Source organism: Drosophila willistoni (assembly GCF_018902025.1).
Source record: "Drosophila willistoni isolate 14030-0811.24 chromosome 2L unlocalized genomic scaffold, UCI_dwil_1.1 Seg168, whole genome shotgun sequence".
Lineage (NCBI taxonomy): Eukaryota > Metazoa > Arthropoda > Insecta > Diptera > Drosophilidae > Drosophila > Drosophila willistoni.
Genome location: NW_025814047.1, coordinates 19,346,725 through 19,373,059, shown reverse-complemented (window position 1 = coordinate 19,373,059; position 26,335 = coordinate 19,346,725). Strand labels below are relative to the sequence as shown.

Sequence of the window (26,335 nt, the reverse complement as noted above, 5' to 3'; positions counted from 1 at the left end):
TGTATGTTTTTTCCCAGTATTACTGAAGACTGTATTCTCTCTAGCTTGTCATCTATGAAGTCTTCCTTCGTTCCCGGGCCTGATGATATACCTAGTTGCATCCTTAAAATGTGTTCTATTTCCCTATCTAAGCCTTTAGCTCGGTTATTCTTTATATCGAGTGAGACTTGTAGATTTCCTGATATTTGGAAGGAGTCATTTATTATTCCGCTTTTTAAAAAGGGTAGCAAATCGGATGTTTCCAACTACCGTGGCATTGCCAAACTTTCGGCAATACCTAAACTGTTTGAGAAAATTATTACGTCTTCTCTTCAACATCTATCCAGATCCACTATTTCTCCTTGTCAGCATGGTTTCATGAAAGGTCGTTCATCGCTTACCAACCTTTTAGAATTGACTACCCTTGTACACCATGGCTTCCGTAAAAAGTGTCAAACTGATGTTATTTATACTGACTTCAGTAAGGCTTTTGATACGGTTGATCATTCTTTGCTTCTCGCGAAACTTAACATCATGGGTTTTTCACCAAAATTATTGGGTTGGTTAAAGTCGTATCTTATTGGCAGAACCCAAAAGGGTTTTCGTTCCTCGATATCTAAAACTGTTCGAGTTACGTCAGGTGTACCCCAAGGCAGTCATCTGGGCCCACTATTATTTACATTGTTTATAAATGATTTGCCTTTGGCCTTGGCTCATTCACGCGTGCTCATGTTTGCGGATGACGTCAAGATTTGTTATTCCTATAATGATCCTTCTTTCCAACAGTACTTGCAATCAGATCTCGATGCGTTCTGTGATTGGTGCCACGTTAATAAATTACACCTTAATGCCTCTAAGTGTTCTTTAATGACTTTCAGTCGTTTGTCTCCGCTCCTAGCTCATTACTCTATTAAGTCTGTTCTGTTAGATTGTGTTCCATCATTCAAAGACTTAGGCGTGTTTGACCCTAAACTTTCATTTAATGTTCATATTTCTTCAATTGTCAACAGAGCAAGCAGCCTTCTCGGCTTCATTAAACGTTGGGCCAAAGAATTTGATGATCCCTATGTAACAAAGGTTTTATACACTTCGTTAGTTCGCCCTACTCTAGAATATTGCTCGCCAGTGTGGAACCCGCAATATGAAGTTCACCAGCGTAGTATTGAATCGGTACAGAAGCAATTCCTTAAGTTTGCGCTACGCGGTCTACATTGGGACCCGGGTCTTCGCCTACCTTCTTATTCTGACAGACTTCTTCTTATTAATCTTCCTTCACTTTATAACCGTAGGCTTGTTTTTGGCATTCTCTTTCTCCATAAACTAGTCAACGGCGAAGTCATTTCTACCAATTTACTAGATACGCTGTATTTTTGTGTTCCCTCACGTCGGACCAGAAACTTTTTTCCTATTCACCTTAGTAGATGTCTGACTAACTACTCTCTTCACGAACCTCTTCGTGTTCTTTGCCAATCTTTTAACAACCTTTCTCACCTTATCTCTCCTCATCTTTCTGTCACTTCTCTTCGCGCTATACTTTTTAATCATCTACAGCGAAACCAATGAAAATATTCTGGACTTGGATTGGCTGCAACTCATCCCTGGCCACATTGGCTGTGAATCGGGGCATAGCTGGCACCTTGTGCAAATAAAACACCTCCACCGGGCCGGGGATGTTTAGTTGTGTATAAAGCTAAGCTACCTTCTTCATTTAATTACTATCTGTCTTTAGCTTAAGCTTTTTCGTCGACTGCTGTGTTAGTTGACGTAAATAAATAAATAAATAAATAAAATAAAATAAAACAACTGTGACCAGTTCTTGGCCTTCTGCGTGGAGAGGCGCGTCTTATTTGATAATGAGAAACGTTTATGTTTCAGTTACCTAAGGCCTGAGCATGGTATTTCCGGATGTGAGTCAAAGTATAGATGCAAACATTGTCAGGGCAAGCACTACACGCTGCTACATCGCCAAGCAGAAAAGAAGAGCATTAATCCCACAGTAGCTATGATTGCTGAAACTAAGCAAGTAAAGGAAGTCCAATCTATTGAGTCACAGAGTTATTTAGCACGTTTTGCAGTACATCTAAAGCCTCAACGGAAAATCAAGGAGTGTATTGCCCACAGCTCTAGTTTTTGCATTAAATTCAAAGAGATCATACACCAATTGTCGTGTTCTTTTTGATGTTTTAGGTAAGATAACCACTCTATTGCCAAGGGCTGAAGTCGACCCGGACATTTTCGATGGGCTAGAACTGGCTAATTCACCGAAAACCAGCGCTATGCATGTGGACATTTTGTTGGGTAGCGACTACGTGTGGTCTGCATTCACAGGAGAGAAAGTATTAGATAAACATGAAACATAATTGCAATAACCACATTATTCGGGTGGGTGGTCACCTCAATTGCAGCTAAACAAGGATCAAATACATCATCTCTGTTTTCAACGATCGAAATAAATACATCGCTCCAACGCTTTTGAGAATTGCAGGAATTAAGTGGCAGTTTACCGCCCACTGCTAATGATCTGAAGGTGGAGAATCATTTTGGAAAGGAATGGAAGGTATAGTGTTGAGCTTTCATTTAAGAACTCGGATGTTAAATTTGCAGATCATTTTCAGGGAGCAGCATCACGATTTTCTTCAGTAGAACGTCCACTTCAGAAAGATAAAAGGTTAAAGGAAGAATATACCAAGTTCAAGCGGGAATACATCGCTCTGGAATATATGCGCATTCTTTATGAGGCAGAGAAGACGAGTGCACCTAAATCATTGTCGACAAGTGTGACTGGAGATGCGTCCTCCGTCAAGGTATTAGATTGGGATTCACCGCTTCCAACTAAACTGGCAGACCGGTGGCATAAGTATCGCGAAGACATTAACAAAATGAAGCAGTGAAGAAGTTAAAACGGATAGAGTTACACGCCTTCTCAGACGCCTCAATAAAAGCATACGCAGCATTCATATACTCTCGGATAGTGAGCCAGGATGGCATCATAGAGGTTTCACTGATTGCGGCGAAAACACGTGTCGTTCTACTTTAGCAGCAATCGCTCCCTCGTTTAAAATTATAGCTTGAAAGGATCAATTTGTGTTGGCATGGCACAATTGTGTTGGCATAGCTGCACCATTTGCCAGCTAGTTTGAAGACGTTCATTGGCAATCGTACTGCCGAAATATTGAAAATAATGGCGCCATGTTAATACCAAGCAGAACCCCGTAGATTGCACTTCCCGAGGAATGCTGTCTGAGGACTAACTCCAGTTTACTCTCTGGTGGAAGGGTCCCAACTGTCTGGCAGAGACACATCTTAACCTATGTAAAGAAAATGATACACAAATCTCTAACTTTATTTCAGATGACGAGTATCAAAAGGAGTTGAAAGCTATAGTATTATTTAATCTCGCGAAAACCATGAAAGAGTCATTTCCACTAGAAGAACTTATTGGTTGTGTTTCTTCCTGGCCAAGACTTGTGCGCATTAAGGAATATTCTTACGATTCATTCGACTCATCATCAAGACGCTTCCTGGTCCAGATGGTTCGAGCCCTTAAGTTAAAGACATCTACATGAGAGATGACCCGTCCCATAACCAAGGTGGCTCCCCTGCCTGTTTTAGACACCTTCGGTTGGTGAATTTCCAATTGCTTAATTTAAATTTGAATGTAAACGATCTTTTGTCTTTCATTATTCTTGTCTTTAAGTTGCATGGTCACACCTTTTTTTGGCTGATGCAATATCAAGCGTCTGGTGAAATAAGAATGTATGTTGAGTATAGTTAATTACTTATTGGCCAACAGAAAACATCACATGGAGTAAAATAAATATTATCATTATTGTAGCAATATGTATTAGTATTAAGTGTATCTTACTCTTTCCCCCAGTGCAATATGTTTAGCCTTAAGTATATTTTACTCTTTTCTTTGTTACAAATTAGTTTTAAGTTTTATGCAGTGGTACAGTACGAGAAGTGTGCTGTCTCACTTGTTTGAAAAGAACAAGAACATTCTTAAATAAAAAGAATAAGAGCGGTTCAGTTTTTATGGAGAGCTCACCAAAATTCGACGTGTTTTACTCGCTATAATTTCAGAAGTGGTCATAGTTAACCCAGTGAAAATACAGTGGAAAAGCTATAATTTAGCTAAGAAAAAAAATATTAAAAAACAATAATGGATTCAATAAATCCTGATGATTTTTCAAAGTCCCAGTTACAAATCCAGTGCAAAAACCTAGGTTTATCAGATACTGGCACTAAAAATGTGCTAGCCAAACGTTTAAACCAACTAAACCCTGAACCGGGAGGACAACATCCAAAAGACGGAGCTGCTCCTAACGGAGGACCAGGTAAACGCGCAGATCCCCCTGGAAAAGATTGCTTGGAGTACCTGAAGAGCATTCTGTATACGACAGACGATGGCGCCGATCAGACGCAAAATTTCGAGGCAGACTTGTTCCAAGGTCAACAGCAGCAAGAAGTAATGCCAAACGAACAGAACGAAGAAGAAAATGAACAAAACGATGCAGAAAGCGAGACGCAGACAGAAAGAGAAACAGAAAACGAGAGCATTCTGAGTGAACAGCAAGTAATATACAAAGCAACAAATGAGAAGTCAAATGAAAAGAGTAACAACGGAGAGCGCAACGCCACAAATGAGAAGTCGAATGAAGAGCTTAAAAACGGTGAGGATAAAGCAACAACAATGAGAAGCCAAATGAAGAGAACCAAAAAGAAGAAAACATAGTAAAGTACACGTTGGAAAAAAACTGGAACTACTTTGCAAAGAAATCGAACTGGTTCATAGAGAGAACGAGTTTTTGCGCCTTGCTGGCAACCCTAAGTCTGGCAACTTAAGCAGCTGGTTGGCGACGAAGACAGCTGACCAGATCTTGGCCAAAGATGTGAAAGATTTTTTACCCGATTTTGACGGTAATGGAAATGTTTATAGTTGGATATCTTCCGTGCTCCATTTGGTAAGATCATTCAACTTCAACGAAAATAATTTACGTTTGCTTGTCTTCGGCAAACTAACGGGCAAAACCTTGGAATGGATACACTCAAACCCTGAGTGCTTGAGTCAGCCTGTGAAAACCATATTCGATGCCATGGGAAAAGTCTTCGGATCAAAGAAGACCAATGTAATAATTCGTCGAGAGTTTGAAGCACGCCAGTGGTGCGTCGGGGAACCGTTTCTGAATTGTTTTAACGTCAAAGTTGGCTTGACTTGCGGCTTACGTTTGCCGGAGGACGAGATAGTCGAGTACATTGTTGACGGGATACCAGACCGTCAATTGCGAGAGATGGCTTGTATGCAACGTTTTGGGTCTAAACGTGTTGGCAGCATTTGTCAACATAGTACTGCAGGTGGAAAAACCTGTATCTCTGCCAAATGTTTCCGCAAAGAAGAAGCCCACATTCAGGTGCTTCAACTGTAACTGTGTGGGTTACCTAGTAGCCAACTGTAACTAGCCAATAAGAGCAACTTGTGCTTGCTTTGGATGTGGTGAAATGGGTCACCGAGTGGCATATTGCAGTCAAAATAAGAAGCCCGCGGCAATATCAGTAAGTTCGGATTAAATTGGAACCCGGTCCAGAACATGCATATTTTGGTTTAAAAGATAATTTCTTTACAAGAAACCCACCTAACTAACTTGCGTCCAGTTTCAACTCCAATTAATTTTTCAATGCACCACACTACCTGCTCCACAGCAAAGGTCGGCGTGGCTATATTCGTGCATAAGTCAGTTCAACACAAACTGATTTCCGTGGGCCAATCATTTGATGCCATCACAGTCGAAATACACTCAGCAAAAAAGTTGTATATTGTTGCCGCCTATATACCCCCTTTCAGCAAAAAGACACATATCACTTGCCTCGTTAGATTTTGCTAAAGCTTTTGATAAAGCTGGCCAATAGGCAAATCAGAGTGTGCGTCAATAAAAATTATTCAAATTGCAAGCCTCTTCAGAACGGTATTCCACAAGGATCACCACTATCGGTCATACTGTTTCTAACAGCGTTTAATAGTCTCTCTGAGTTAATAGCAAGGCACTAAAATATTAACTTTACTGCATACGCAGACGAATACAATATATTAGTTGATCTCAATAAAGAAAAGCACAATAAAACTAGACAATCTATTTGAAAACATTGACAATTGGTGCAAAACTTCGGGTGCATCGCTGTCTCTCACAAAATGTCACCCTTAAGTGTCGTCCCAATCAGCCACCATAGAAAACGTCAAGGAAATAAAATTGCTGGGACTCTCCTTTAGCGCCAAGTACAAATGGCACTCCCATATAAAAAATTTGCCAAATTCGTTAAATAAATCCCTTAATATTCTAGAATGTCACTCGAGCCCAAAATTTAACTGCCACACTGCCACAGCTATTGACCAAAGTGATTAACCCAATCCTTAATTCGTACGACCCTCCACTTAAAGAAGTAATAAATAAAATAAATAACCAGAGGGCCGGGGCTAACTTCGACCGCGTCAAAGTTTGTATACCCTTGCAACTTTTTTGGTAAGTTTTTCCTTACCTATAGCCATCAAAGTGGAGAAACGTTTAAGCTAAAAGGGCTAATGTGTCCAAAAGAACGGCCTACAATCTTAGCATAGGAAATAACGAAGATATTGATCAAAGTCACTGTTTTCCACCGATCGTTCCTATGGGAGCTACATGATATAGTAACCCGATCTTTATCAAATTTGGCACAGTCATTAACAGATATATTAAACTAACAAATGTTTAATTTGAAAGCAATCGCGTCAAAAGTAACGAAGTTACTGTCAAAAGTCACTGTTTTCGAAAGATCGTTCCTATGGGAGCTATATGATATAGTAACCCGATCTTGATCAAACTTGGCATAGTCGTTTATATCTGTAATTAACTCACCAATATTAAATTTCACGACAATAGCTAAGAAAATAACGAAGTTATTGAGAAAAGTCACAGTTTGTGACTTTGCCATTTGTATGGGAGCTATATGATATAGTGATTCGATCCGGCTGAATCCAAGTTATACAACGCCTGCAGTATATACAAACCTACATGCAAAATTTCAGCTCTGTAGCTCTTACGGTCTAGGGGGAGTTTGCGTTGATCCAGACGGACGGACGGACGGACATGGCTATTTGAACTCTCTCGTGCTGATCAAGAATATATATACTTTATATGGTCGGAGATGCTTCCTTCTATGCGTTGCACACTTTTGACCAAAATTAATATACCCTTTTTGCAAGGGTATAAAAATAATAGGAAGCCCTACAGAGATTTGACCTTACAAAAATGTATAAATTCTTGCTTCAATTTGGGTATTACACCAAGCCCAATAGGATAAAACTCCCAAGTCAGACCCACCGTGGTTCATTAACACGAATACAATCCACCTACATTTGAATGTTTTTAAGAAAGGGCATACGAACAATGAAATTTACACTAAACAATTTGCAGAAATTAAGCTTAAACTTAACGATCACACATTTATATACACCGACGGTTCTCTGAAAAACGGTATAACACGGTATTCAACAACGACAGAAAAAGAGACACTTAAATTGGGGATCGGTATTTTCGGCAGAAATGCCAAGATAAAAGGCAAAGTATGCATTTGTTCTGACTCGTTGTCAGCAATTCAAGCTATTCAAAATATTAACAACAACACATATTACCCAGACATAATTCGAAAAACACTAATAAAACCAGAGGGCCGGGGCTAACTTCGACCGCGTCAATGTTTGTATACCCTTGCAATTTTTTTGGTAACTTTTTCCTTATCTATAGCCATCAAAGTGGAAAAACGTTTAAGCTAAAAAGGCTAATGTTTCCGAAAGAACGGCCTACATAGGAAATAACGAAGATATTGATCAAAGTCACTGTTTTCCACCGATTGTTCCTATGGGAGCTATATGATAACGATACCCGATCCTTATCGAATTTGGCACAGTCAATAACAGATATATTAAACTAACAAATGTTTAATTTGAAAGCAATCGCGGCAAAAGTAACGAAGTTATTGACAAAAGTCACTGTTTTCGAAAGATCGTTCCTATGGGAGCTATATGATATAGTCACCAGATCTTGATAAAATTTGGCGTAGTCGTTTATATGTGAAATTTACTCACCAATATTAAATTTCACGACAATAGCTAAGAAAATAACGAAGTTATTGAGAAAAGTCACAGTTTGTGACTTTGCCATTTGTATGGGAGCTATATGATATAGTAATCCGATCCGGCTGAATCCAAGTTATACAACGCCTGCAGTATATACAAGCCTACATGCAAAATTTCAGCTCTGTAGCTCTTACGGTCTAGGGGGAGTTTGCGTTGATCCAGACGGACGGACGGACGGACATGGCTATTTGAACTCTCTCGTGCTGATCAAGAATATATATACTTTATATGGTCGGAGATGCTTCCTTTTATGCGTTGCACACTTTTGACCAAAATTAATATACCCTTTTTGCAAGGGTATAAAAATAATAGGAAGCCCTACAGAGATTTGACCTTACAAAAATGTATAAATTCTTGCTTCAATTTGGGTATTACACCAAGCCCAGTAGGATAAAACTCCCAAGTCAGACCCACCGTGGTTCATTAACACGAATACAATCCACCTACATTTGAATGTTTTTAAGAAAGGGCATACGAACAATGAAATTTACACTAAACAATTTGCAGAAATTAAGCTTAAACTTAACGATCACACATTTATATACACCGACGGTTCTCTGAAAAACGGTATAACACGGTATTCAACAACGACAGAAAAAGAGACACTTAAATTGGGGATCGGTATTTTCGGCAGAAATGCCAAGATAAAAGGCAAAGTATGCATTTGTTCTGACTCGTTGTCAGCAATTCAAGCTATTCAAAATATTAACAACAACACATATTACCCAGACATAATTCGAAAAACACTAATAAAACCAGAGGGCCGGGACTAACTTCGACCGCGTCAAAGTTTGTATACCCTTGCAATTTTTTTGGTAACTTTTTCCTTATCTATAGTCATCAAAGTGGAAAAACGTTTAAGCTAAAAAGGCTAATGTTTCCGAAAGAACGGCCTACATAGGAAATAACGAAGATATTGATCAAAGTCACTGTTTTCCACCGATTGTTCCTATGGGAGCTATATGATATAGATACCCGATCCTTATCGAATTTGGCACAGTCAATAACAGATATATTAAACTAACAAATGTTTAATTTGAAAGCAATCGCGGCAAAAGTAACGAAGTTATTGACAAAAGTCACTGTTTTCGAAAGATCGTTCCTATGAGAGCTATATGATATAGTCACCCGATCTTGATAAAATTTGGCGTAGTCGTTTATATGTGAAATTAAGTCACCAATATTAAATTTCACGACAATAGCTCAGAAAATAACGAAGTTATTAAGAAAAGTCACTGTTCGTGACTTTGCCATTTGTATGGGAGCTATATGATATAGTGATCCGATCCGGCTGAATCCGAGATATACAACGCCTGCAGTATATACAAGCCTACATGCAAAATTTCAGCTCTGTAGCTTTAACGGTCTAGGAGGAGTTTGCGTTGATCCAGACGGACGGACGGACGGACATGGCTATTTGAACTCGTCTCGTCGTGCTGATCAAGAATATATATACTTTATATGGTCGGAGATGCTTCCTTCTATGCGTTGCACACTTTTGACCAAAATTAATATACCCTTTTTGCAAGGGTATAACAACAGCCTTAAATCATGCTTGTTTAAGATTAAACATCGTGTTCATCTGAAATGGCTTCACCAAATCAGATGCACCAAGAAATATACAAAACGAAACAAAAACATAACACAAAAATAAGTCATAAAGAGTCATATGACAATTATTGCTTAAAACCAAACAAAACATGCATCCACACTCTGTGGAAAACACTTAAGATTGTAACGGTATCAAGTAGCCAACGCTGAGCATGAAATATAAACAATTTTCAAACCCCGAAAGCGTGGGTCATTAGAATAAGTATTTTTGAAGAACAATTGTTGCCTAGAGTCTAAGAATTCATTTATATACACAACAATTCTTTAAATAAAATCAGTTCATATTTTGAATTCAACGAATGAAGATTGGGTTATTTTCCTTCTCTCCGGGAATCCCTATTCAATGCTCCAATGGGTGCCTAGCCATGTTGGTATAAAGGGCAACGAATTTGTTGACGATGCAGCAAAAACGGTGACTATATCACCCCTCTTTACGCATTCCAATTATAACAAAACAGACATAAACAGATACATTAAAACCCACTTCTCCACCCTAAATACACTACTAATTCAACAGACATCATGCTGGTATCAAGAAATAAACAGACATAACAAATACAATGTTGATGACTATCTTAAAAAACTAGAAATTTGCCAAATACCTAGAAAAACCCAAAACTTATAAGGCTACGACTAGGAATACGAGACTAACACACGAACACCGATTCCTTCAAAATAATCCCAACAACCACTGAAAATTCTGCAACACACAATCTATTATGAATATAGAACATATTATGAACACATGCACGGTATTTCAAAGCTTTCGAAACTATATCCCAAACCAAAACCTTATCCTACTAATATCCAACCCAACCCTTGAAAATCTAAGAGAAATTATAAAATACCTCAATCTAACCAATATTATGAAACTCTTATAAGATAAGCTAACATACAAAATAATATAATCTAGACTAAGCAAAAACTATATGAATTGTATTAAAAGAATGAATGACTTGGTCTTTATTTTGAAAATATTTCCCCGGAATAAAATTCTATACTTAAAAATTTTATGCTCTTCAAAATATGTGCTACTATTATTTTGCTCGCCTCAATTTGGCACTATTGACACAAAATCTTCATTATTTTCGGAAAATCAAAATGGAATGTTTTTTTTTTGTTTATAATAATATATTATATAATCAAAAAAAGCTTCTGCTCTCTGACGTGACGGTCGTGTTTTTGCATAGCTCCTGAGTTTTTATTAATATTTATTGTTTTTTCTCAATTTTTAATTGTGCTTAATTTGTTTACACTTCCGCTGGTGTTGTTCGCTTGACTCCCTTGTGTTTTATTTCCATAATTCGCCAAATTAATCAGTTTAAACAGTTTTTTCTTTTTCGTGATTAGTGTTTGGTGCATTTACATATTTTTTTTTTTTTTTCTTTTTATTTTTTTTCTCTATTGTCATTGCTTCTGCAGTTGCTCCCCTCATCGCCCCCATCATACCATCAGTGCTAGTGGCTTTGTTGTTCTCTCTGCTTTGTGCTTGTGCTCAGCTTCTCTCCCGTGTAATCAATTTTGTAAGGCCGCCTCTCAAAGCACGGCTTATAACTGTTCTTGCACTCTCTCTTGTGCTGTGCACTCTAGCTGTTCTCTTTGATTTATTTGTAATTATTGATTTCTTATCGATAATTATCTTTGTGCTGTGTATTTAAATTTTTCTATTTATTCTTATATATATAAATTTATTTATTTTTTTTTTGCCTTGTGTTTCTTTTGGCTTTATAATGGCTTGCTGTCTACCTACTTGCAAGCATTCTGATCGTTTTGATGATCAGTATAGAGCAATATCTTGTTGGCTTTGCGATAATCTTATTCACTTAAAATGTGCTGGCCTCAATGGCCGCGACTACGACAAATTTTCTGGTTTGTCTGTGTCTAAGCCTGAGCTTGGCTTAATGCGCTGGACTTGCCCATCTTGTGCCAGCCAGCAGCTTGATTTTAGCCGTATGTATAGGGATCTTCATTTAAAGTTTCTTTCTTTAAACAAACTGGTCAAACAACTGTCTAACGAGTGTGACTCTAGCGTACATTTATTGTCGCAATTCAAGTTTGTTCCACCTTCTGAGAAGTCGCCCAAGAAATGTACCCTTGAGTTGCCTCGTAAGCAGTCGCCAGCACTCTCTATTACATCGTCTCCCATTTTACTTTACTTACAATTATTTATCTCTAGGCTTGCTCCTGATACTTCTGAGTCGTCTGTGGCAGCTTACATTAGTAATATATGCCCTGCTAAAGTTTTAATTCAAAAGTTTAAGTTTTCTAGGCCTCGCGAAATTTCCTCTTTTAAAATTACAGTACCTAATGAGTATTTCTCTGCTATGGTTGACACTAATTTCTGGCCAGAGGGCCTAGTTGTACACGAGTTTGCGCCCAATAAGCGCTCCCGTCCGTTGCCTGTCCACCTTCCACCTTCTGCTTCATAAAACTAATAACGTCTAGTCTTTGCATCCATTATCAAAATGTAAGAGGACTTCTTACCAAGCTCTCGAACCTGTTCTGTGATAGCCAAACCTTTTCGGCTGACATATTAGCTTTCTCTGAAACTTGGCTTAACTCCTCTGTTTTGGATAATGAAATTCTTTCTAATAACTTTATTTCTTATAGGCTTGGTCGTGTTGGTCGTCGTGGCGGTGGAGTAATTATTGCTGTCAACTCGAATCTGTGTTCAAGTGTTGTGCCGATTGATCTGCCCTTAGGTGTTGAGTTTATTTGCGTCGAAATTACATGTTCCAACTTTAGCTTATATATTTCTTGTTCATATATTCCTCCAGCTTCTGATATAACGACCTATATGCATCATGCTGATGCTTTGCAAACTATTTTTAATCGTCTTAAAGATCGCGATTTCCTTATAGTTTTAGGTGATTTCAACTTGCCTAATATTTCTTGGCTTGTTGATGATAATCTATCTTTCTTAATTCCTTCATCTCAACATGTTTTTCTTGATAGCCTACTTGAATGTCCGCTATATCAGTTGAATTCTTTGCTTAACTCTTCTAAAAGAATCCTTGATCTTGTTTTTGTTTCTGATCCCACTGTTAGTGCTGTATCCCGAACACAGCCCCTAGTAAAACCTGAAGATCCCTATCACCCTACCATTGAACTTACCATTTCTTACAATTCCGTTACTAATTCATTTAATAATATCGCAAATTCTCGTCGTAGATGTTTTCGTAAAACAAATTTCAATCTTCTTAATAGCCTTATTTTCTATTTTGATTGGTCATTTCTATTTGAGTGCTGCGATATAGATTGTGCAGTGAAGTTTTTCTACTCAATTCTCTAATTGATAAATGCGTTCCTTATGTGAATGTCTCTACCGTCTCCAGCGCGCCAGTTTGGTTTACACGTAGGCTCTCTAATCTCCGTAACATTAAATCGAGATATTTTAAAAGATTTAAAAAAACTGGTTCGCGTCTTGACTATGCAAATTACTGTATAGCCAAATCTCAATTTTGTGTTTTAAACACTCAATGCTACAATAATAATATCGTTCGCTGTAAGGTTGAATTTTATAAGAACCCCAAAAGATTTTATAACTTTGTTAATTCCAAAAGACGCTCTAATGTACTACCCTCCACCTTCAGACTTAATGACCAGACTGCTAATAATGATTCAGATATTGCAGATCTGTTTGCTAAATTCTTTCAGTCGACTTATTCTACTACTGTTTCGGATCCCACACCCTATCCCTTTTCAATCCCACATTTAAATTGTATGTTTTTTCCTAGTATTACTGAAGACTGTATTATCTCTAGCTTGTCATCTATGACGTCTTCCTTCGTTCCCGGTCCTGATAATATAACTAGTTGCATCCTTAAAATGTGTTCGAATTCCCTATCTAAGCCTTTATCTCGGTTATTTTTTATATCGAGTGAGACTTGTACCTTTCCCGATATTTGGAAAGAGTCTTTTATTATTCCGCTTTTTAAAAAGGGTAGCAACTCGGATGTTTCTAACTACCGTGGCATTGCCAAACTTTCGGCAATACCAAAGCTGTTTGAGAAAATTATTACGTCTTCCCTTCAACACCTATCCAGATCCACTATTTCTCCTTGTCAGCATGGATTCATGAAAGGTCGTTCGTCGCTTACTAACCTTTTAGAATTGACTACCCTTGTACACCATGGCTTCCGTTCTGTGATTGGTTCCACGTTAATAAATTACACCTTAATGGCTGTAAGTGTTCTTTTATGACTTCCAGTCGTTTGTCTCCGTTCCTAGCTCATTACTCTGTTAAGTCTGTTATGTTAGATTGTGTACCATCGTTCAAAGACTTAGGCGTGATGTTTGACCCAAAACTTTCATTTAATGTTCATATTTCATCTATTGTCAATAGACTTCATATTCTTGGCTTCATTAAACGTTGGGCCAAAGAATTTGATGATCCCTATGTAACAAAGGTTTTATACACTTCGTTAGTTCGCCCTACTCTAGAATATTGCTCGCCAGTGTGGAACCCTCAATAATGTTCACCAGCGTAGTATTGAATCGGTACAGAAGCAATTCCTTAAGTTTGCGTTATGTGGTCCTAATTGGGACCCGAGTCTTCGCCTACCTTCTTATTCTGACAGACTTCTTCTTATTAATCTTCCTTCACTTTACAACCGTAGGCTCGTTTTTGGCATTCCCTTTCTCTATAAACTAGTCAACGGTGAAGTCATTTCTACTAATTTACTAGATACGCTATATTTTTGTGTTCCCCCACGTCGGACCAGAAACTTTTTTCCTAATCACCTTAGTAGATGTCTGACTAACTACTCTCTTCACGAACCTTTTCGTGTTCTTTGCCAATCTTTTAACAACCTTTCTCACCTAATTTCTCCTCATCTTTCTGTCACTTCTCTTCGCGCTATACTTTTTAATCATCTACAGCGAAACCAATAATAATATTCTGGACTTGGATTGGTTGCAACTCATCCCTGACCACATTGGCTGTGAATCGGGGCATAGCTGGCATCTTATGCAAATAAAACACCTCCACCGGGTCGGGGATGTTTAGTTGTGTATATAGCTAAGCTATCTTTTTCAATTAATTACTATCTGTCTTAAGCTTAAGCTTTTTCGTCGACTGCTGTGTTAGTTGACGTAAATAAATAAATAAATAAATAAATAATATAATTACTAACAGGCCAAATAGTAAATTTGCACACCAAGAAGTCTCAGTCTAGCCCCGATAACATAACTTTCTATGCTATTTATAAAATGGGTGATGCCACTACTATTTTTTTGCTCGCTGCTGTATATACACTGCGCGACATCAGGTTAGCGCCCCCTTTACGCTCACTGACAATGGTCAATTAAATTAAAACCATCAGAGCTATAGGATTTAAGACTTTAAGATTTTTTTATATTGTGCTACATTCATTTCTTTTTAAAATAAAATGAAGTAAGTAAGTCGTCTCGCCGACTTGGGTATACCATACACCAGGTGAAACAAATATTTAAAATTTCGAAAACCAAATGTATGTCTATTAAATTGTCTTAACATGCCTCATACCATATGCTATCTCGCTCACTCTACAAACACACGAGCACTCTAGCGCCGCCACTAGCCAACGGCCAATTCTGCCCTTATGGATCGCGTAGCAAAATACGTACATACGTATATTTTGCATGTTTCTAGTCCGATTTCAATCAAATTAGTTTGAAAGAAATAGATAAGATTAATTAGTCTGCCAAATTTGATCGCGATGGTCAAAAAATCGCAAGAGACAATCGGTTTTTTCTAAATTATGGAGGCGGAAGTGGCAACGTATTAAAATACATATATTCTGCGCGCATACTAAGCCAGTATACATACCAAATTTGGTGACTTTAGCTTTGTTAGTTTTCGAAAAAATCAGTTTTGTTTAATTTGCGGCGGCGGAAATGGGCGTGGCAAAATTTTTAAATAGTCAATATCTGCGCGTCTATTAAGCTAGCTTACATACCAAATTTAATGTCGGTAGCTGTCATAGTTTTTAAGAAAATCTGTTTTTTGTAAATTCCAGGGGCGAAAGGGGCGTGGCAAAAAGTTGGAACAATTATTTTCTGCGCGCTTACTAAACGAGTATATTAACCAAACCTCTATCTGTTATACTTTTTAAGAAAAAGAGTTTTATGTAAATTCTGGGGGCGTAAGGAGGCGTGGCCGAAATTCCAATTAACTCTATATATTTACAAACCACACTAGTCTACATACCAAATTTGGTGGCTCTAGCTCTTATAGTCTCCGAGATCTGCGTGTTCATACGAACGGACGGACGGACGGACGGACGCACAGACGGACGGACGGAGGCACAGACGGACGGACGGACGGCCATTGCTAGATCGACTCAGCTTTATGGAGTCGGAAATGCTTCCTTCTGTCTGTTAGAAACATTTTGCCGACTTTAGTATACCATTTCACCCAATAGGTATATGCTATAATGAAGTATGAGTAAATGGTCATATTTTTTTAACATTTTAGATTAAAACTACTGAACAGTTACACAATGGGCATAAATATCTTCTCAAGATTTGCAGCCTGTCTAATTTTGTCTACTTTGCTAAGCTTGATCATGGTTACGAACTTGTTAAATGCCTCCGAGTTTTTTCTGAAGAAGAATAATCAGTGGGACCAAGTTGCTTTCTGTGACTTGCTCATCGAGCTACGCCTTTGACGACATATCCCATAACGTTTGCCCTAAGTTTGGGTCTTTTAATGTACAGAAAAATCTTTTGGATTCATAAACCAGAATTCGCACGGATGCACGAATATGGCTTTATTGCCTCAGCTTCTCATGCTGATTAAGAATACCTAAATATACTGTGATGTGTGAAAAGTTTCCTCCTCTGCGTTACAAACATCTGACCAATTTTACATTACCATCTGCAAGGTTATAATAAATATGAAAAAAAAATGTTCCAAAAACTGGCACCTTTGATGAAAAACATCCACAAAAATTTTTGCATGAAATTATGATTCAGTCTAATTCACAGGTCCTGAAATAAGGCGAAACTACCAAGTTTTGTCATGTGCTTTTTCTGAAAACCTATAACAGTGTAATGATTGCATATATATAGCAAAATACGGTTCAAGCTTCGAAAATCTATTTCTTACGGTTTCTGAAATATAGCTTTTGATATGGGCGAATAGATTAAACAGTTCGAAATAGTCAGATTGGCCTTATTGTTCCGGATGAACAATACAATTTTTAGAAAGTCCAAATCCGCGTTTCTTTCAGTTTCATTAATTTCTTCGACTTTATATACTTTTCCTCCCAGTGAGTGCAGAAAACAACCTTTTTGAATAGAATTTTACATGCTTTACAACTAATATACTTACATTAAATCCGTTATCCTCATCGTGGTCATCCAGTCTGCTTAAATCGTCTTTGAAATACCCCCAAATTGATTGAATAACACAATTAGATGTCTGGATATCGGTTTCATCATTGGCAAGGGGAGCGTAGCAAATATCTTTTAATGACACTTTATTTCTCTGTATATTTTTAATTTGTTCTTGAAGATACAAAACCTCCGAGAGAAAATTTTTGTGGAACACTGGTCCAAATGTAATAGGTCCATTAGAAGTGTTATGAATTATGTAAGGCAAATTAACTGCTTTGATTATTATCTAAAATAGAAAATAAAAGTAGCTCGTAGAGATTTTAAAAAGGACAAACATCAAATTATTGTTTGTAAATATGGTATGCGATTGTTTGGACAAAATGAAATAAAGAAGTAAGTAGCTGCACTGGCTTCGGTATATAATGCACAAGTGAAATAACTGTTTTAAAATTTATAAGACCTAATTTCTCTAGAATGGCGTACCAATTATAAAAGTTTTATCTTCCATCAGTCATTGTTCATTCGCGTGTGCTTATGTATGCTGACGATGTCAAGCTTTGTCTTACTTATAAAGATACAGATTCATTTAGTCGGCTACAAGCTGATCTTAAAAACTTTCAATCCTGGTGCCAGTTTAATGGACTAAATCTTAACACTACCAAATGTAAGGTAATAACTTTTTTTCGTAACTCTCCTCAACTGGTCACTTATTTTCTAAACAGCAGCCCTTTAGAACGTCTAAATAATATGAATGATTTGGGAGTACTTATGGACCATAAGTTAAATTTTAACACCCATATTTCCACCACGGTCGCAAAGGCCATGAGTGTCCTGGGTTTCATTAAAAGATAGTCAAAAGAATTTGATGACCCCTATACAACTAAAGTTCTTTTTACTTCGCTTGACCGTCCTATTTTAGAGTATGGATCTTGCATTTGGTCACCTCAATATGAGTCGCACCAGATTAGACTAGAATCCGTTCAAAAGCAGTTCTTGCTATTTGCTCTTCGTGGCTTAAGCTGGGATCGCAATGTCAATTTGCCTTCGTATTCTAGTAGACTTCTCTTGATTAACCTTCCGTCCCTAACTAACCGTAGAATTAGGCTTGGTGTCATTTTTATGCACAAGCTCCTAATTGGTGATATCGACTCTCCTGAGTTATTAGCTCAGGTGAATCTGTCGGTACCATGTAGACGGAGTAGACATCGTTTGATACCTTTATCCCTTAGTCGTTGTTCTTCTAACTATGCTATGCATGAACCTTTTAGGGTCCTCTGCTCTGATTACAACCTTCTATTCCCTGTAATCGGCTCAGAGTTTTCTATTAATATGCTTAAAACATCTATCCTATCCCATTTAGTTAATAGATAGCTGTAGTATTATTTGTTTGTCTGTTTTTTCTATTGTGTATTTTGTCCACGCGATTCGTGCCGTGCGTTATACGGCTGCACCCCTCGGTCGGTCGGGTGGGAGGTGGGCAGTGATCTGCTTGGGCTCGCGCTTAACAGGCTTTGTCCTGGTTCGTAGGGGCCACTTGAACGTACTGCGCATAGTATCGTCAACGTCCGCTAATGTATATCTTTGCTATTTTTACTCCAATTTTGAATAAATTTTGTATGTTAAAATAATAAAGCAACAAACAAAATCTGCACGCGTACTAAGCGATTGTACATACTGTATATAATTTAAGTCAAAGCGTGTATACTACACGAGTATATGTACATACATACGAAACATAAAAATTATAACCTACGATCCGAGTTTACCAATTTTGCTTTTCAAATCTATCAAATAATATATTGCAAAGTGCATAGGCCAAAAAAACGAATTAAAATTTAATGTAAAAATGTTCCAAAACTGTGTCATAATAAATAAAACATTTTAAATCAGCTGTTATTTTTGTTTTGTTTACGCTGATTTGTTAACTATCAGAAATCTTACCTGCGAATAAAAATGCAGGAGCTGGAATTAATTTACCGATATTTGCGATGTCCCAAAAACAAAGACACAACATTTTGCGAAATTTAATACGGTGTTATTTGAACACATTTTTATGTCCGTCCGTCTGTCCGCCATGTTCACTAACTGAAGTACCTCATAGCAAAGAATTATTTATCTTCAGACTTGCTCTAGATACTTCTGAGTCGTCTGTGGCAGTTTACATTGGTAATATATGCCCTGATAAGGTTTTAATTCAAAAGTTAAAGTTTTCTAGGCCTCGCGAAATTTCCTCTTTTAAAATTACAATACCAAATGAGTATTTCTCAGCTATGGCTCCCGTCCGTTGCCTGTCCACCTTCCTAATTCATCTTTGAAAAACTCATAATGTCTAGTCTTTGCATTCATTATCAAAATGTAAGAGGACGTCTTACCAAGCTCTCGCAACTGTTCTGTGATAGCCAAAACTTTTCGGCTGACATACTAGCTTTTTCTGAAACTTGGCTCAACTACTCTGTTTTGGATAACGAAATTCTTTCTAATAACCTTATTTCTTATAGGGTTGATATTGTTGGTCTTGGTGGCGGTGGAGTACTCATTGCTGTCAACTTAAATCTGTGTTCAAGTGTTGTACCGATTGATCTGTCCTTAGGTGTTGAGTTTATTTGCGTCGAAGTTACATGTTCCAACTTTATCTTATATATTTTTTGTTCATATATTCCTCCAGCTTCTCATATCATAACCTACATACATGCACCATATGCAACCCATTTTTAGTCGTCTTAAAGATCGTGATTTCCTTATAGTCTTAGGATTTAGCTAACTGTTTCTTGGTTGGTTGATGATAATCTCTCTTTCCATATTCCTTTGTCTCAACATGTTTTTCTTGATAGCCTATTGGAATGTACGCTGTATCAGTTGAATTCTTTACTGAACTCTTAAAGAATCCTTGATCTTGTTTTTGTCTCGGAATTCACTGTGAGTTCTGTATCTCAAACACCGTCCCTTGTGAACCCTGAAGATCCTTATCACCCTACCATTGAAGTTATTATTTCTTACAATTTCGTTACTAATTCATTTCACAACATCTCAGTTTCTCGTCGTAGAACAAATTTCAATTTTCTTAACAACCTTATTTTCTCTTTTGATTGGTCATTTTTATTTGAGTGCTGCGATATAAATTGTGCAGTGAATTTTTTCAACTCTGCTCTTAATTGTCTCAATGCTAAAATAAATAAATCGTGCGCTGTAAGGTTGAATTCTATAAGAACCCCAACAGATTTTACAACTTTGTTAATTTCGCTCTAATTTACTACCTTCCACGTTCAGACTTAATGACCAGACTGCTAATAATGATTTAGATATTGCAGATCTGTTTGCTAAATTCTTTCAGTCGACTTCCTTCCCACATCCTATCCTTTCTCAATCCCACATTTAAATTGTATGTTTTTTCCTAGTATTACTGAAGACTGTATTATATCTAGCTTATCATCTATGAAGTCTTCCCTCTTACCTGGGCCTGATAATATACCTAGTTGCATCCTTAAAATGTGTTCGATTTCCCTATCTGAGCCTTTATCTCGGTTATTCTTTATATCGAGTGAGACTTGTAGCTTTCCTGATTTTTGGAAGGAGTCTTTTATTCTTCCGTTTTTTAAAACGGCAACAAATCGGATATTTCTAACTACCGTGTCATTGCCAAACTTTCCGCAATACCTAAGCTGTTTGAAAAAATTATTACGTCTTCCCTTCAACACCTATCCAGATACACTATTTCTCCTTGTCAGCATGGCTTCATGAAAGGTCGTTCGTCGCTTACCAACCTTTTAGAATTGACTACCCTTGTACACCATGGCTTCCGAAAAAAAGGGTCAAACTGATGCTATTTATACTGACTTTAGTAAGGCATTCGATACGGTTGATCATTCTATGCTTACCCCGAAACTGTTGGCTTGATTAAAATCGTATCTTATTGGCAGAACCCAAAAGGTCTCTTTTCGTTCCTCAATATCTAGGACTGTTCGAGTTACCTCAGGTGTTTTGTTAGATTGTGTACCATCATTCAAAGACTTAGGCGTGATGTTTGACCCAAAACTTTCATTTAATGTTCATATTTCATCTATTGTCAATAGACTTCATATTCTTGGCTTTATTAAACGTTGGGCCAAAGAATTTGATGATCCCTATGTAACAAAGGTTTTATACACTTCGTTAGTTCGCCCTAATCTAGAATATTGCTCGCCAGTGTGGAACCCTCAATATGATGTACACTAGCGTATTCAGCGTAGTATTGAATCGGTTCTGAAGCGATTCCTTAATTTCGGGTTACGCGGTCTTAATTGGGACCAGAGTGTTCGCCTACCTACTTATTCTGACAGACTTCTTCTTATTAATCTTCCTTCACTTTACAACCGTAGGCTAGTCATTTCTTCTAATTTACTATATACGCTATATTTTTTTGTTCCCTCACATTGGACCAGAAACTTTTTTCCTATTCACCTTAGTAGATGTCTGACTAACTACTCTCTTCACGAACCTTTTCGTGTTCTTTGCCAATCTTTTAACAACCTTTCTCACTTTATCTCTCCTCATCTTTCTGTCACTTCTCTTCGCGCTATACTTTTCAATCATCTACAACGAAACCGCTGAATATGTTTTGGACTTGGATTGGCTGCAACTCCCTGACCACATTGGCTGTGAATCGGGGCATAGCTGGCACCTTGTGCAAATAAAACACCACCACCGGGTCGGGAATGTTTGGTTGTGTATAAAGCTAAGCTACCTTCTTCAATTAATTTGTTATCTGTATTTTAGCTTAATCTTTTTCGTCAACTGCTGGTTAGTTGACGTAAATAAATAAATATATAAATTAAACCTACGAAAAAGTTTGCTTTAGCGGTGTTTTTGTTGTTTTGCTCTTTTGTTCTTATATCTCACCGTTGTATCTAACTCTCGCGCTCCTGGTTCAATTTGACGCGATCGCTCGCTCTTTCCTATTTCTGTTTGATTACGCTCTCGTCTCTTGCCTACCTGTGACTAAGTGATACGTTTTTTTGTGTTTATGTTAAGTGTGATTCTCGTACTTTTTCATTTTAGGCCTAATCTGCACTGTAACCCTTGTGTTAAACCGAAAGCTTAGACACCTTGAGGGCTGGTTTTGATAAACCTTAAGCGGAGTTTACTGTGGGGAAGACTCAATTCAAACGCTTATCGCTAATGAACGAGTCTCCAAAATGCAAAAGAACCGCTGAAGTGATTTCTGTAGCACACCTGATATATTCATTTCAAAGAAAAAATGACGAAAGCCTTTAAGATCAGTAGATAATATCGGAATACGTATTTAACTTATATTGGAACATTATTTACAATAGTTTTATAAATAACTTCTAACTATTTTGGGGCCAAAATATGTGAGTAACTTTATAGGTGGCTAAATTTTACGTTAAGCCAGAGGTTTTATTCCGATCCGATCCGGACATGTCTATATGAACTCTTCTCATTGTGCTGATCAAGAATATGGTCGAGAGTAAACGAACGGCCATATAAATAATTGTGAAATTTTTTAACGCCTGATATAAGCCAAACGGCTTCTCTGTCGATTTGCGAGTAGTTTCTTTCTGTCTTGGAGAAAGTTCTAGAATAAAAGGTAATAGGCTTCTCTGATCCATCCTGAAGTTTGTGGTTCAGCACTACTCCAATTCCGTACGAAAATACATCGCAGGTTAACAATACTGGCAATTTGCCATCGAACTGCATTAGCACATTTTGTGAAGTTACAAGATTTTTTAGATTCATGAAATCATCTTGGTGATTATAGGCCCACACCCATGGCGCATTTTTATCCAGCAGACGGTGAAGCGGTTCAGCAACGGTCGCCTTATGTGGCAGGAATGCGTGGTAAAAATTGATGAGTCCCAAGAATGTTTGTAATTGTTTCTTACCTTTTGGAGCCGGAGCGCACTTGATAGCTTCGACCTTACTGGCACACGGTCTTATACCCAGTGCATCGATTTTAAAACCTAAAAATTCTACTGACGGAACTCCAAATTGAAACTTGTCTCTGCGTAGTCGTTGTCCGGCCTTATCAAATCTTGAAAGCACCTCATTAAGACGCACCGCTAGTTCTTCCTCAGAAACGTTCTGCAATATACGTTCGAAGCAGCCCGGGGCTGAAGAAATTCCATTTTGTAGTCTGGTTACTTTGAAATAACCTTTGTGTGTACATATGGTTTGCACCAACGCAGACTGGTCATCTACCACTAGTTGTTGGTACGCCTGAGCCAAATGGATTTTCGCAAATATGGATCCTCCTTCAACTGATTCTAATAATGCATTCATTGCAGGAATTTGATGGCCGTGTTGCTTAATCGCTCTATTAATTGTAGACTTGTATTCGCCAGATATGCAAATAGTACCATCCTTTTTAATTACTGACACTGTAGGAGTCGCCCAGTCGGAGTATTCAATGGCTACTAGGATTCCTTGGGAGCAACGACGGTCTAATTCTTCTTCATATAATTCTTGAATCGCAAATGGAATGCGTCTCCCTGGCAGTCGGACTGGTGCTGCATCAGTATTGATTTGTAATGACACAGGTGGCCCCAGAAAACGACCTAATTCCGACGAAAACAGATCCTTATACTTCGCCAGAGTTGCCTCGAATTTAAGTTTGGCGTTAATGGCATGTATTCCTTTTATGCTGATGCCTAAGGGCATAAACCAGTTGCGACCATGTAAATTCGATCAGCCGCTTGATGTAACAACCAGTGGAAGATTCGGAATGTATTTATTATCGTACTAGACAGATGTATCCACGATGCCAATAACTGGAATTCGGTTTTTCTGGTAATCCGTAAACTCTAGAGAACAATCTTGGATATTCGGTCTGTCCGTTGGCCAGATATAACGAAACGTAGCTTCGTCTATCATTGTGATCGCAGACCCCGAATCCACTTCGAATCGACATTTTCGTTTATTTATAATTATTGTAACGATGAATGCTTCACGACTAAGAGACCCGGTCTCTTACAGCCCGACAGACTCGTTGAAGATGGCCTGCTCGGTGACAGGCATCACACACAGTGTTCCGATGTGGGCACAGTTTCCGCAAGTGAGCACCCCCGCAACCATCGCATGGCTGGTGGTGCTGATTGGGTCGGCTTGGACGGATCGCGTTGGTCTGCACTTCGTGTATCGACTCAGTGCTCTCAGCTGCATTTCGCATGGCCCAAGCGCTGTGAGCAGCGGCCTCACTAGATGTGGCGCGTTCCATCGCGCGTTGAATCGTTAAATCTGCCTCTGCTAGCGGACTCTTCTGAAGACCCTCATCCTTCATTCCACATACTAAGCGATCGCGCAACATGCATTCCAAAGCAGCTCCGAATTTGCAGTCGACAGCGAGAGTCCTAAGTGCAGCCATGTAGTTTGCAACCGATTCATCAATTAGTTAATTTCGCATGTGAAATTGGTAGTAGGCCGTAATTTCCGATTGACATGGGGACAAATGTTGATTGAGTATTTCATATATTTCCGATAAACTCAAATCACTCACCTGAGGGGATGCCAATGACGTTAGAAGCTCGAACAGTAGAGAGCCAGCCAGCGTAAGCAATGCAGCTTCCGTGCTTCCTCCGTTGGCCATTGGCCAAAAGATACAGCTCAAAACGCTGCTTGTAAGTTGTCCATTTGTTTGGGTGATTAAAGTCAAATGGTTCTAACTGACCCACTCCTGATATTATCACTGATTTATTTGTTGTTTTGCGTTCTGTAGCAATATTCACTTTGGCGGGCTTTTCCACATGTGTCCAAATCAGACATTAGTAGTAGACATATGCGCTTGTTGGAAAAATACCGTTTTTTTATTCCAATAAACTTGGCGCCAGCACGCATGCGGTTTTCGCGTCTCTTTGTTCGCTTTCGCTTGGTCGATTGTAACTGTACACGACATATACACATATATATAAGTTTGACGAATTATCCCATCCTCGTCGCCAATTTTGTGTATGTGCAAACTTATTTATATTGTTTATTAATAAGATAATCCCAGATACCATCTGGGAAATGAAGTAGCAGTTGTAGTTGTGGTCCCTAATAGTTGTAGTAGTAGAAGTCCCTCGTAGTTGTAGTAGTAGAAGTCCCTCGAAGTTGTAGTAATAGAAGTCCCTCGTAGTTGTAGCAGGGAAGTCCGATGTTGTTCCGAAGTAGTTAGTAGAACGACTGAGAAGTACAGCTGTTAACAGACCTTTTAACAGTGCGACGATAACAGCTTCTTAGAGTTGGGTCACATACATAACAATAACATTTTAGCTTTTACGGAGACGTGACTAAAACTTGGACGGTAATTTTGCAAATTTTTTGTGTAAAAGGTCTAATGTTTGCGAAAGAGCGGCCTAGGAAATAACGAAGTTATTGATTAACGTCACTGTTCACCACCGATCGTTCGTATGGGTGCTATATGATATAGTCGCCCGATCTTAATCAAATTTGGCACAGTCGTTTGGTAGTGTAATAAATTCAAAAATATTTAATCTCACGACAATAGCACAGAAAATAACCTAGTTATTGAGAAAAGTCACTGTTCGTGGCCTGCCATTTGTATGGAAGCTATATGATATAGTGATCCGATCCGGCTGAATCCGAAATATACAACCTGTGCACTATATACTCGCTCACTCAAGCATACGAGCACCCAAGCGCCCTCACCAGACAACGGCCAACGCCGGTCCTATGGAAAAACGTTGGCTATTTTTATTCCGATTTTGATCAAATTTGGTATTTTGCTCAATATTAGTATCAAATTTACGTGCGTTCATACGGACAGACAGACGGACGGACAGACGGACAGGCGGACGGACGGACAGACGGACATGGCTAGATCAACTCGGCTGTAGATGCTGATCAAGAATATATATACTTTATGGGGTCGGAGAAGCTTCCTTCTGCCTGTTACATACATTTTGCCCACATTAATATACCATTTCACCGTATGGGTGTATGGTATAAAAATAAAGTATATCAGTCGACTCGCCGACTTGGGTATACCATGAGCCAGGTAAAAACAAATGTTTCAAATTTCGAAAACCAAATGTTTGTCTTTTAAATTATGCTATCTCGCTCACTCTACAAAGACACGAGCACTCTACCGCCGCCACTAGCCAGAGGCCAATTCTGCCCTCATGGACCGCATAGCAAAATACTTTCATATGCATATTTTGCATGCTTCTAGTCCGATTTCAATTTTGTAGTTTGGTAGAAATAGATAAGATTAATTGGTCTGCCGAATTTGATTGCGATAGTCAAAATTTTAATATATATATATTC

The 26,335-nt window shown here is 38.3% G+C and overlaps 1 protein-coding gene across 1 annotated transcript in view; it reads right to left on the bottom strand.

Annotated features, from left to right (window-relative positions):
• Positions 1 to 26,335, bottom strand: part of LOC26528861 (NPC intracellular cholesterol transporter 1 homolog 1b) — a 154,086-nt gene that overhangs the window by 62,595 nt on the left and 65,156 nt on the right. The window contains exon 3 of the mRNA XM_047009691.1: positions 17,073 to 17,363. Within this exon, the coding sequence (XP_046865647.1) occupies positions 17,073 to 17,363 (291 nt within the window). The remainder of the gene's footprint in view (positions 1 to 17,072; positions 17,364 to 26,335) is intronic.